Consider the following 13,347-nt stretch of genomic DNA (forward strand, 5'->3'; position numbering starts at 1 on the left):
TTGAATGCCTTTAATGAGGATACTTATATCTCAGAAACTGAAGATATTAAAGACCTGAAAATTGGTGTTTGCGATCTCCTTTAAAAAAGAAACACGTATTTTTTTGTTTTTGGAAAATCCAATTAATGGGGGGGATGAAAAGGGGGTGAATTTTTAAAATGAGTGTAACTATATCTCAAAACTTTTTATAGATGTAAAAATTGGTATTTAGAATCTCCTTTAAAAATAAAGAAACAAGTATATTTTGTTTTTGGAAAATCCCAATAGGAAGGGTGGAAAAGGGTGAAAATGTGTTGAATGCCTTTAACGAGGCTACTTATATTTCAGAACCTGAAGATATTACAGACCTGAAAATTCGTATTTGGGATCTACTTAAAAAACATGTATTTTTTCGTTTTTGAAAAATCCAAATAATTGGGGGTGAAAAGGGGGGTGAATTTTTAAAATGATTGTATCTACATCTTAAAACTTTAAAAGTTTACGGATGTAAAAATTGGTATTAGAATCTCCTTTAAAAATAAAGAAACATGTATTTTTTTTCGGAAAATCCCATTAAGAGGGGTGAAAAAGGGGTTGAATGCCTTTAATGAGGATATTTATTGTTACCGTTGTTGGTGGATCAGCAGAGGTGAAAGAAGGTGCCGGGATGAATGGGTCTAACTACAGAGACAAAGTTAATTTAAAATTTTAACAAAGGTTTTTTTTCTCTTTAAGAAGAAAAACAACAAGAAGTAACAAAGTCACAGGTACCAGTAGTAAAAGACAAGTCTAGTTGAGATAAGATTGGTGGAATAAACAGAACTTGGGTTTCAATTCCTCACTTAACAATTCCTGAGCTACCCAATTAGCTTTACAAAGATCGCCATATTATGCAAGGGCAGAACACCCCTTAATACATGGAGCACTTGCTCCCAATTTTTTTTTAACATAAAGCCTCCCAGAGGCACTTTAACAACACTTGAAAAGAGCTGACACGCTCTCAGTTTTTTCAAGCCTATTCAAGGCAACACCAAAAATATCTTACAATTCTCGGCCTTCCATGGCCCAGCTTACAAAATTGAAACAGGAGTATCTTGTACCCAACCTATAGGGCCTTCGTGTAAAAGAAATAACAGTTAAATAACTGGCCCGAACACAAAATGAAAGGAGGCGAATACCTGCACTCCTCGGTGTGACTTCTTAAAACCTAAAGGGGCACTAGGCCGATGAAACAGGGGCTAATCCCAAACTATGGAGGTGACCCGTATAAGAAAGAAATTTAAAACATTACATCATGTCTGTGGGTTACTGTAGTCACGTCCTAGTTCGTGAACCATGGGCAACGGCTGAGTGGCCTAGTAAGTGGTCCTGAGAGTCGGGATACCAGTTGCTATGGTATGGGAGTGGGCATCTCGGACATATTCTGAGTCCTGGCCCTCCTTGTGCTCAGGCGGCTAGGACTATACAATCCACCGGTGGTCCATAACCCGTTAGAGGCGAAATCCTCACTTGGACTATGTGCAAGTAGGGTAGCATCCTGCTGCATGAATCGACCGAGCTCAGAAAATTTTAAGCAAGCCTCGGACCTATGGGAGTAACGGAGTCCCACTCCCATTTGACTGGCGAGGGACTCCTTGGAAACAACTTGGCGAACGAAATGGAATTAGATGGGTAGCTATCAATATTAATGGGGCTTATGGAAGAAAGAAAGTAGAACTGGCTGAGTCAGCAAAGAGGATGCATCTGGATGTGCTAGGAGTAAGTGATATTCGGGTAAGGGGAGATAACGAGGAAGAGATAGGAGATTATAAAGTGTACTTGACGGGTGTTAGAAAGGGAAGGGCAGAGTCTGGGGTAGCGCTGTTTATCAGGAATACCATTGCACGGAACATAGTTTCTGTTAGGCACGTAAATGAGGGAATGATGTGGATAGATTTGTCAGTTGGAGGAATTAGGACTGGAATTGTGTCCGGGTATTCACCATGTGAGGGTGCAGATGAGGATGAAGTTGACAAGTTTTATGAAGCATTGAGTGACATCGTGGTCAGGGTCAACAATAAGGATAGAATAGTGCTAATGGGCGATTTCAATGCGAGAGTTAGGAATAGAACTGAAGGATACGAAAGGGTTATTGGTAAATGTGGGGAAGATATGGAAGCTAATGGGGATGGGAAGCGTTTGCTGGACTTCTGTGCTAGAATGGGTTTAGCTGTTACGAATACATTCTTCAAGCATAAGGCTATTCGCCACTACACATGGTGTGACTACTCCGACCACTACTCTTATACTTACATCTCCTTCACACAATATACATAACATTTGTTTGAGCGCCAGTTGCTTTTTTAAGAAAAACAACAAAATTCGGTAGAGCATACCTCTTATATCAATTATCTCAAGGCGTGAGGTGATAAACTCACATATTTGGCAATATACAGGGATATGGATCAGGACAATATTAAATTACTGTTGCATTTCCACAATTGAGGATTGTACATGGAACTGGAATCACTTATTATAATTAAAAATAAAACTGAGTTTATGACTAAATTTACGTCACAATGAACAATCATTTACGTCTTTTAATTTAACAAAAGAAATATATCGTGAGATTTGCGGTACAAAGAAAAGGGTAATTTAATCTAAACAAAAAAAGCTATTGGCATGAACTTGAAGTGAGATGTGATATCGCCGCTGATTACACTCTTCTTCATGTTATGAATGCATAACATGTCTGATGCTTTAATTACCTGTTGTCTGCATACACCGCTGTTGAACTTGAAATTCTTGGGAAAACCTGTGAGCTGAAGTCGGGAGCCGTCTGCTGTAATCTTCTTATGTCACAAGGAGTTGGCCTACATACCATGTACGCGTGTAGGGAGCTCCAATGTAATTACGTCCACTCAATATATTATAAGAAATTGTAAAATTTAGGAATAGAACTGAAGGATACGAAAGGGTTATTGGTAAATGTGGGGAAGATATGGAAGCTAATGGGGATGGGAAGCGTTTGCTGGACTTCTGTGCTAGAATGGGTTTAGCTGTTACGAATACATTCTTCAAGCATAAGGCTATTCGCCACTACACATGGTAGGCTAGGGGTACCAGATCCATAATAGACTATATCTTAACAGACTTCGAATTCAGGAAATCTGTTAGGAATGTACGAGTTTTCCGGGGATTTTTCGATGATTCAGACCACTATCTGATCTGTAGTGAACTAAGTATCTCTAGGCCTAAGGTAGAGAAAGTGAAAACTGTCTGTAAACGAATAAGGGTAGAAAATCTCTAGGACGAGGAAATTAGACAGAAGTACATGGATATGATTAGTGAGAAGTTTCGAACAGTAGACTGTAAGCAGGTTCAGGATATGGAAAGTGAATGGGTGGCATACAGGGATGCTGTTGTAGAAACAGTAAGGGAATGCCTAGGAACAGCTGTATGTAAAGATGGGAAAAGGCGAACATCTTGGTGGAATGATGAAGTGAGAGCAGCTTGTAAACGTAAAAAGCAGGCTTATCAGAAATGGCTCCAAACAAGGGCCGAGGCAGACAGGGAGTTGTATGTAGATGAAAGAAACAGAGCGAAACAAATAGTTGTTGAATCCAAAAAGAAGTCATGGGAAGATTTTGGTAACAACCTGGAAAGGCTAGGTCAAGCAGCAGGGAAACCTTTCTGGACAGTAATAAAGAATCTTAGGAAGGGAGGGAAAAAAGAAATGAACAGTGTTTTGAGTAATTCAGGTGAACTCATAATAGATCCCAGGGAATCACTGGAGAGGTGGAGGGAATATTTTGAACATCTTCTCAATGTACAAGGAAATCATCCTGGTGGTGTTGTGAACAGCCAAGCTCATGGGGAGGAGGAAAATGATGTTGGTGAAATTATGCTTGAGGAAGTGGAAAGGATGGTAAATAAAATCCATTGTCATAAGGCAGCAGGAATAGATGAAATTAGACCTGGAATGGTGAAGTATAGTGAGAAGGCAGGGATGAAATGGCTTCATAGAGTAGTAAAATTAGCATGGAGTGTTGGTAAGGTACCTTCAGATTGGACAAAAGCAGTAATTACACCTATCTATAAGCAAGGGAACAGGAAGGATTGCAACAACTATCGAGGTATCTCACTGATTAGTATACCAGGCAAAGTATTCACTGGCATCTTGGAAGGGAGGGTGCGATCAGTTGTTGAGAGGAAGCTGGATGAAAACCAGTGTGGTTTCAGACCACAGAGAGGCTGTCAGGATCAGATTTTCAGTATGCGCCAGGTAAGTGAAAAATGCTACGAGAGGAATTGGCTGTTGTGTTTATGTTTCGTAGATCTAGAGAAAGCATATGACAGGGTACCGAGGGAAAAGATGTTCGCCATACTGGGGAACTATGGAATTAAATGCAGATTATTAAAAGCAATCAAAGGCATTTATGTTGACAATTGGGCTTCAGTGAGAATTGATGGTAGAATGAGTTCTTGGTTCAGGGTACTTACAGGAGTTAGACAAGGCTGTAATCTTTCACCTTTGCTGTTCATAGTTTACATGGATCATTTGCTGAAAGGTATAAAATGGCAGGGAGGGATTCAGTTAGGTGGAAATGTAGTAAGCAGTCTGGCCTATGCTGACGACTTGGTCTTAATGGCAGATTGTGCCGAAAGCCTACAGTCTAATATCGTGGAACTTGAAAATAGGTGCAATGAGTATGGTATGAAAATTAGCCTCTCGAAGAATAAATTGATGTCAGTAGGTAAGAAATTCAACAGAATTGAATGTCAGATTGGAGATACAAAGCTAGAACAGGTCGATAATTTCAAGTATTTAGGTTGTGTGTTCTCCCAGAATGGTAATATTTTAAGTGAGATTGAATCAAGCTGTCGTAAAGCTAATGCAGTGAGCTCGCAGCTGCGATCAACAGTATTCTGTAAGAAGGAAGTCAGCTCCCAGACAAAACTATCTTTACATCGGTCTGTTTCCAGACCAACTTTGCTTTACGGGAGCGAAAGCTGGGTGGATTCAGGATATCTTATTCATAAGTTAGAAGTAACAGACATGAAAGTAGCAAGAATGATTGCTGGTATAAACAGGTGGGAACAATGGCAGGAGGGTACTCGGAATGAGGAGATAAAGGCTAATTTAGGAATGAACTGGGTGGATGAAGCTGTACGCATAAACCGGCTTCGGTGCTGGGGTCATGTGAGGCGAATGGAGGAGGATAGGTTACCTAGGAGAATAATGGACTCTGCTATGGAGGGTAAGAGTAGTAGAGGTAGACCAAGACGACGATGGTTAGACTCGGTTTCTAACGATTTAAAGATAAGAGGTATAGAACTAAATGAGGCCACAACACTAGTTGCATATCGAGGATTGTGGCGACGTTTCGTAAAATCACAGAGGCTTGCAGACTGAACGCTGAAAGACATAACAGTCTATAATGATAATGTATGTATGTATGTACGGAAAAGAAGAAAGAAATTACAAAACGTAGTCACCTGAAACCAATATGAAGGGGAGCTCGAGAGGGTAAATCACTCTCTATGCCCGAATACAGTTACAGATTTTATTAAGTTTTTACATAAGCCGGCCGAAAATTACATGCTTATAAAAGTAGGTTACATGGTAAAGGTTTCTGACCCTTCCCGCGGGTTAAACTGCTGAGCTAGCAAGAAATAAAGATGTTGTACGGCTATTGCCTTGCTGAAGAACAGCTGTCTGATGAAAGAGGCACCTCCCGCTTCCTGCTTCACATCCACACACTTAGTGGTTGATCAAGTGGCCAAGAGCCTTGAAAATCCGCAGTTTATAAACCCTCGGGGAAAGTTCGGGACCTTTCATGAATAATGAAGACACACCCACAGAATTTTATTGCAGGATACAAAGTTTACACTCAAAATCGAAGAAGAAGCCTGTGACAGGCTGAAAATTAATTACAGAAATTAGGGATTGGCTGAATTCAAAACTAGCGGAAAGAAAAGGTCAATATTGCCAACCCAAAAATGAATGAACGTAGTAAAGAACAAACTTATGAATACAGAATTTCTTCAAAAAAGTTCCTTCACTTCGCACCAGGGTGCATGCTCATAGTTTTTGTAGTGACCTCTCTGAGAGAATGTCCAAATTTCTTGATGAACATGTTGAAATTCACACAGTTCAGGCAACTTCATAATCACAAAATTACGGCAGTTTCAGAGGAAACGTTGAAATAGGTTTAGTTTGGGTTCAATGTTTCTCCTGTAGAGGAGTTTTAATTGGCGCAAGATTTAAATGTGCGGCGTAGAGGTGTACCGCCCGGTACACTTATATCTCAGAAAAAGGTATTACAGACCTGAAAATTGGTGTTTGCGATCTCCTTTAAAAATAAACACGTATTTTTTGTTTTTGGAAAATCCAATTAATGGGGGTGAAAGGGGGTGAATTTTAAAATGAGTGTATCTATATCTCAAAACTTTAAAAGTTTGCAGATGTAAAAATTGATATTTAGAATCTTCTTTAAAAATAAAGGAACACGTATTTTTTTGTTTTCTGTAAATCCCAATAGGAGGGGTGTAAAGGGTGAATAATGGGTTTAATGCTTTTAATGAGGTTACATATATCTCAGAAACTGAAGATATTACAGAACTGAAAATTTGTATAAGGGATCTCCTTTAAAAATAAAGAAATACGTATTTTTTTTGTTTTTTGGAAAATCCAATTAATGGCGGTTAAATAGGAGTGACAAATTGGGGTGAAATTTTTGAAAGACTATATCTACAGAATATCTGAGAAACGTAGAATGTTAGAGACGTAAAGAGTGGTATTTGGAATCTCCTGTAAATGTACGGAAACATAGGTGATTTGTTTTTGGAAACTCCTCTTAAGTGGAACTAAAAGGTGGGTGAAATTTTAAAATGAGAATTTATACAGTATATCTCAAAAAACTTAACATGTTACAGAAGTGAAAAATTGTATTTTTTATCTCTATTAAAAATAAGGAACGGGTATTTTTAGTTTTCGGAAATATCATTTGGGTGGAGGTGGGGCAGGGGGGGTAAAAGTGACTGAAAATGGTATTGAATTGTTTTAATTAGGCTACTGTTATCTCAAAAATTAAGATGTTACAGACGTAAAATTTGATATTTGGAATCTCCTTTAAAAGTAAAGAAACACGTATTCTCGGAAAATCCAACGAATGGGGGGAAGGTGAAAGAATTGAAAAATTAATTGACTTAATTGTATGAGAATACTTACATCTAATAAAAACTAAAGTTTTAGGGCCTACAGACGTGAAAATTTGTATTTGAATCTCCTTTAAAAACAAAGAAAAACCCGTTTTGGGGGGAATCATCTTGGAGGCGGGAGTGAAAAGGAGTTGAATTCCTTTCATGAAGACACATAAATAAATAATCGAAGAAGTTAGAGTCGTGATAATTGGTATTTAGAAGATCCTTTACTATTACAGAAACAAGTATTTTTGCCGGAAAATTCACATAGGGGGCGGGGAGGAGTGTGAAAGTGAAAGAAGTGAATTATTTTTATCTCAAAACTGAAGGTAATGGACGTGAACATTGGTGTTTGGTGTTTGGAAACTCCTTTAAACATAAAGGAACACGCCTTCTTTTAGTTTTTTAGGAGGTAGGGGTAAATAAACTTAACGGCGGTGGGGTGTAAACGGAGGTGAGACCAATTGATTTTACTGTTCATAATGTATTTATAAGGATCCTCCGTTGCTCAGGCGGCAGCGCGCCGGCCTCTCACAGCTGGGTTCCGTGGTGCAAATCCCGGTCTCTCCATGTGACATTCGTGCTGGACAAAACGGAGGCGGGACAGGTTTTTCTCCGGATACTCCGGTTTTCCCTGTCATCATTCATTCCAGCAACACTGTCCAATATAATTTCATTTCATTTGTCATTCATTAATCATTGCCCCAGAGGAGTGCGACAGGATTCGGCAGCCGGCACAATTCCTATTGTCGCCGCTAGATGGGGGCTTTATCATTCCATTCCTGACCCTGTCGAATGACTGGAAACAGGCTGTAGATTTTCGATGTACTTATTCTGATCATAAACCGATCATTTTTAATCTTTCCTGGGTTCGTTTTCAACAGCCATCTTTTCCTTCGGAGAACGTTCTTAGATTACAGTAGATACTGCTGGCATACAAATAAAAATGTAAACACATTTGAAATAAACTATAGCAATGAGATTGACCGTTCAATTGTTCACCTCTATAATAAGGCCAATAATACACGGAAGTATGTCATTCGTATCCCCAGAAATCCCGCACACTTCCCTACGCGCGACAATGGTGCTGGTCATATTCTCAACAATGACAATGTCAACAGATGTAATTTACCGCCAAGTAGCGGTCTTGCATCTTGCTGTGGGGTCCAGAACATCTATAATAATAATAATAATAATAATAATAATAATAATAATAATAATAATAATAATAATAATAATAATAATGATAATAATAATGATGATGATGATGATGATGATAATAATAATAATGTTCTGGACCATCGTCAAATGTGCGGACCGCGCTGGAAACGGGTCCTGGACGGGTAATGACTAAGAATGCAGTCCGGCCGCGGGTTCAGTACCGCCAAGGCACCCAAGACGACACCACGCCGGATTTCCTGAAGGATTTGATCCATATTAAAAATGGTTACCTGTATAGGAAAAGATGGCAAAGATTTAATTTAGGGACCCACCTGACCGGGTGGAATACCTGGACATAGCCCGGGAAGTACGAAATCGTTTGCTGGAAAGAAAGATTGAAAAATGGGAGGAAACTTGCCGTAATCTATTAGAAAACGAGTCAGATCGCGAATTTTGGCGGATTCTCTCAGAAAACGAGTCAGATCGCGAATTTCGGCGGATTATATATCTAAAACAATAAGCATTCAATTATAAATTTCAGTATAATACCGTAGCGAAGCAGGGGTATCTTGCTAGTTTTATATAAATAGATTAGCCAGTTATATCATGTAACTGATATGAGCTATGGATAGAATGATTTCTAGACTACATGTATTTTAATTTTCAAATTTGTATCGTGGTTGGATCTTCACACAGGTGCGAAGAACAAAAAGGGGGGCCATAATTGTGGATTTACCCTTAGATGATAATATTTTTTTACGTGTGATTACTTTTATTAATACAATTAGTGTAGCAAATGAAAATGAAAATGAAAAACCACAGCCTGTTTCCAGTCATTCCACCGTGTCAGGAATGGAATGAATGAAGCTCCCATCTAGCGGCGAGGATAGGAATTGTGCCGGCTGCCGAAGCCTTTCGCACTTCTCTGGGGCGAGGATTAATAAAACAATGACAGATGAAATTAAATTATATTGGAGAGTGTTGCTGGAATGAAAGACACAGGGAAAACAGGAGTACCCGGAGAAAAACCTGTCCCACCTCCGCTTTGTCCAGCACAAATCTTACATGGAGTGACCGGGATTTGAACCACGGATCCCAGCGTTGAGAGGTCGCCTGAGCCACGGAGGCCCACTACTATTATTGTTAATAATATTTTCATATCATTGTCATCAGTAGTTATTACTAACAATGAAATGAAATGTCGTATGGCTGTTAGTGCCGGGATATCCCAGGACGTGTTCGGCTCGCCAGGTGCAGGTCTTTCTATTTGACACCCGTAGGTGACCTGCGCGTCGTGATGAGGATGAAATTATGATGAAGACAACACATACACCCAGCCCCCGTGCCATTGGAATTAATCAATTAAGGTTAAAATCTCCGACCCGGCCGAGAATCGAACCCGGGACCCTCTGAACCGAAGGCCAGTACGCTGACCGTTCAGCCAACGAGTCGGACATTGCTAACAATGATCTAGGTTAAGACTGGCTAAGTGTAAGAAAGGGAGTACATCCCTAACTTTGCCAGAATAAATAAAACATATTATTATTATTATTATTATTATTATTATTATTATTATTATTATTATTATTATTATTATTATTATTATTCGTAACATGAACACGCCACATGCATGGCTTTCCGACTTTTTTCACTTGTTAGTCCGCACAAACCAATTGGAAGTGTATATACATCACTATGGTTGTAACATTGAAAGATGCATTCTGACAGTTCTTAGAGCGAGGTCCGTTTAATCCCTACCTGGGCGGGGAGAAAGGAGTAGGGGGTATGGTTGCCATGGAAACGTGGACGTGCTCACTGCGGTTGCTACAGAGATAAGTCTGCTGGCCGGCTCGTGCTGCTTTGCGTTGCCAAACTTCTGAGCGGTCTGAACGAACGAACAAGTGAGCGGTAAACGAGGGAAGGAGAACGGAATGCAGGAATGTGGCAACACCGTGCAATGACACGTGCAATGCTCCTCCCTCCAGCCCTCTCTGTCAGAATGCTTCTTTCAATATTAGGGTATAGTGCCCCCACATCAATATGGCAATGAGTGATGGATAAAGTTTTACCTATGAAATCTGTAAGTGGCCTCAGTGAACACCTTCAATTATGCAAACGCTTCGTTCCTAAAGAATGTTTTGAAAGTGCATTCATGGACGATACGTATAATGTATGGCACATTACTAGTCCCGATCGCTAAGTGTACAGCCAATGATATGCATGTTGAGTATGTGCGTATCATAGAGCCTAATGTTTTCAGGCTGGAGTATACATTTTGGGTTGCATAAAATAATGAAAAGAGGGACATCTGACTCGCCCAGTATATACAGTAATTTACTTTATAACAATGAGAGAACACACCGTGTCCTGAAGGTACTCACAAATAACAATGAGGACAAGCAGGAGGGTGGTGAAGCCGGCCACCAAGTAGAACATGAGGGATAGCTCAGGTGTGATGAGGTCCACATCCTGGTGATCCTTCACTATCAGAGGCGGGAACAGGAAACCGATAGCGATCCCGAACTGTGGACAACATTCACAAAATATACATCATGGTTAGCTTCAACACGCGTGGAAATTTACTGTGATACAAACCTAACCATAAAGAAGTTGATGATTATAGGGGCTTGGAATATCTTTGATCATCATCTGGGGTACCATACATCAGAATGTTTGCGAACAAGTTAATAATAATAATAATAATAATAATAGTAATAATAATAATAATAATAATAATAATAATAATAATAATAATAATAATAATAAACATTACTCCAATTTGTCCTCATTTTTTATATTGAAGTCTTATTGATTAATTGTTTTTCGTCATGAGCAACACTGAATGGAAATGTCAAATTCCTTGAAAAGCAGGTAACAGTTCTTGGGAAAGGGCTAAGAGTACCCTTGCAGGTATCCTACAGTATTTAATTTCAAAATCCAAATCACCACACATAATTGGTGAGAAATTACTTCTTTTCGCAGCCATGAAAATGTGCGCGATCATGCATAGTGAAAGGTTTGGCAAGTGTCTGAAGTCGATACCGCTCTCAGATGATACAGTAGCTCTCGTACTGATACAATAGACTCTAACATAAAAAATCAATTGCTACCACGTCTTCATTATAGCCCAAAATTCACCGTGCAACTTGATGACAGTATTGATACCATAAGTAGAGTCCTAGGTAAGTGGTGTTAGTTTTAATACTTGACACTCGAAGTCTTCAGCGCCACACACTAGAGACTGCAAGAAAAATATCAACATCTTAACAGTATAGCCACTTGCACATTGTCTTGCTAATAAAAATAGAGCCAATAAATGAAATCAATATTGTAATATAGAAGAATATATTTTAGTCATGGTTTCTGCATGTATACAGTTTTTTCGAGCAATTCATTGATGGCACGTGTAGAATATGTGTTTCCGATAGCCGCAGAAAAATATTTAGGTTGCCCAGCATGAACACAGAGTTAAGCGCGAATGGTTGACTGTGATGGTGGTGTATAGTGAATTTTTGTAGTGTTCCTCTTGGATAATAGGTGAAGGTTTCGCGAGTTCTGTGGCATTCTTCATTAATATAACGTGTGTTATAAATCTTGACAAATATTTTCCCTCGTTTGTCGTTGATGTACGTACACTCAGGATGCGAGTGAAACTATAGAACTACAGCGACGGTAAAATACCAGTTAAATTTTGCTGATTAGTTTATATTAGGCTTTTAAAGTAAAAAACAAATAGGCCCAGTATATTTTTGTGAAAACCATGACTGTATTATCACGAAGCGTCACCGGATGAAACTGTAGGTACACTGTTTAAAATCTGCTATAGATTAAGTTATGATGGTGTCACTGCCGTGAATATCAATTTGGAAGTATGTGCGAGCGTGTGGTTGAAAATATTCTTGAAAGATCTTTCTCAGGTAGACCTTTCCACGAAAAATGCTTCCTTATAAAATGGTAATGTTGACTTTAGAGAGTGTAGTGGGGCTACGATTGTTTATATTTAAAAACCTTTTTTGCAGCTGGGGTAATGAATATGTTCACCGCACGCTACTGCGATATTACTTCAAACATCTCTTGCTTTGCTCCTGGGGGATGAAAAGGCGAACTAAACAACGGTGCAGAAAATGGGTTCATCCCTTGAATCAAAGAAGGTTATCTCAGGGCGATTTCGGTAATCTACTGTAAGAAATGACCCTCATCAGTTCGCTTTGTACATGCGGATGAAACCTGAACTGTTTGACACTATCTTACGATTTGATTCCCCTTTCCTAATAAAAAGAAGTGTAAGGTCTCCTTTACCGACATCTATGCGTCTAGCTATCACACTCCGATGAGATGTTTGGATGATATCGTTTTCGTAAACTAGTACTCTGTCATAATGTTAAGAAATATACAGGGACACTTTTTTGTCTATGACAGAAATTGTCTCTCGTCCGGTCGCCAGCGCTGCGAGCTTGTCTCCTGCCATTTACCGTCATATTTCATTTCTATAGCGTATTTATTTCCACGTATTCTTTTTCGGTACAGCGTCTTTGTAATTCATTTTCCCTTTTATCATACATACACACAAAGGTTATTTCGAAAGAGAATTACAAGTGTTTCGTCGAAAGAAGTCATTATATCGCGCACAAAATGCAATGTTTACGTCTGCTCTGATTGGCTGGTTCTTAAACCTAACGTAAAGCAAGAGCTTGGAGTTTGCAATCCCTTAATTTTACGGACTCGCAGTTAAGTTTAGGTCGGCGCATTGTGAATGGTTCCATTAGATAACAGGGCCGCTAACTTCTAAGTTAACGTTAATTTGAAGTTTACGTTAGTTACATTTGCATTGTGAATGGGGCTTAGATGCTGTTACTTCTTCTGTAAAATTCACACATTGCAACTGCATGATACACAGGGAGGCATTGGCTTCAAAAGTATTACAACGAAGTCAATAAAGCGCTGAACGATGCAGTAAATGTTGTAAATTTTGTGAAAGCAAGAGTTTTAAACAGTAGCCTATTTTACATTTTTTTTCTTGTC

At 39.2% G+C, this 13,347-nt stretch overlaps 1 protein-coding gene across 1 annotated transcript in view; it reads right to left on the minus strand.

Annotated features, from left to right (window-relative positions):
• The window catches only part of HisT (Histamine transporter), a 213,956-nt gene that overhangs the window by 43,347 nt on the left and 157,262 nt on the right, over window positions 1–13,347 (minus strand). The window contains exon 3 of the mRNA XM_067148470.2: window positions 10,707–10,848. Within this exon, the coding sequence (XP_067004571.1) occupies window positions 10,707–10,848 (142 nt within the window). The remainder of the gene's footprint in view (window positions 1–10,706; window positions 10,849–13,347) is intronic.

The sequence above is a fragment of the Anabrus simplex genome, chromosome 5, assembly GCF_040414725.1.
Source record: "Anabrus simplex isolate iqAnaSimp1 chromosome 5, ASM4041472v1, whole genome shotgun sequence".
NCBI classification, from domain to species: domain Eukaryota; kingdom Metazoa; phylum Arthropoda; class Insecta; order Orthoptera; family Tettigoniidae; genus Anabrus; species Anabrus simplex.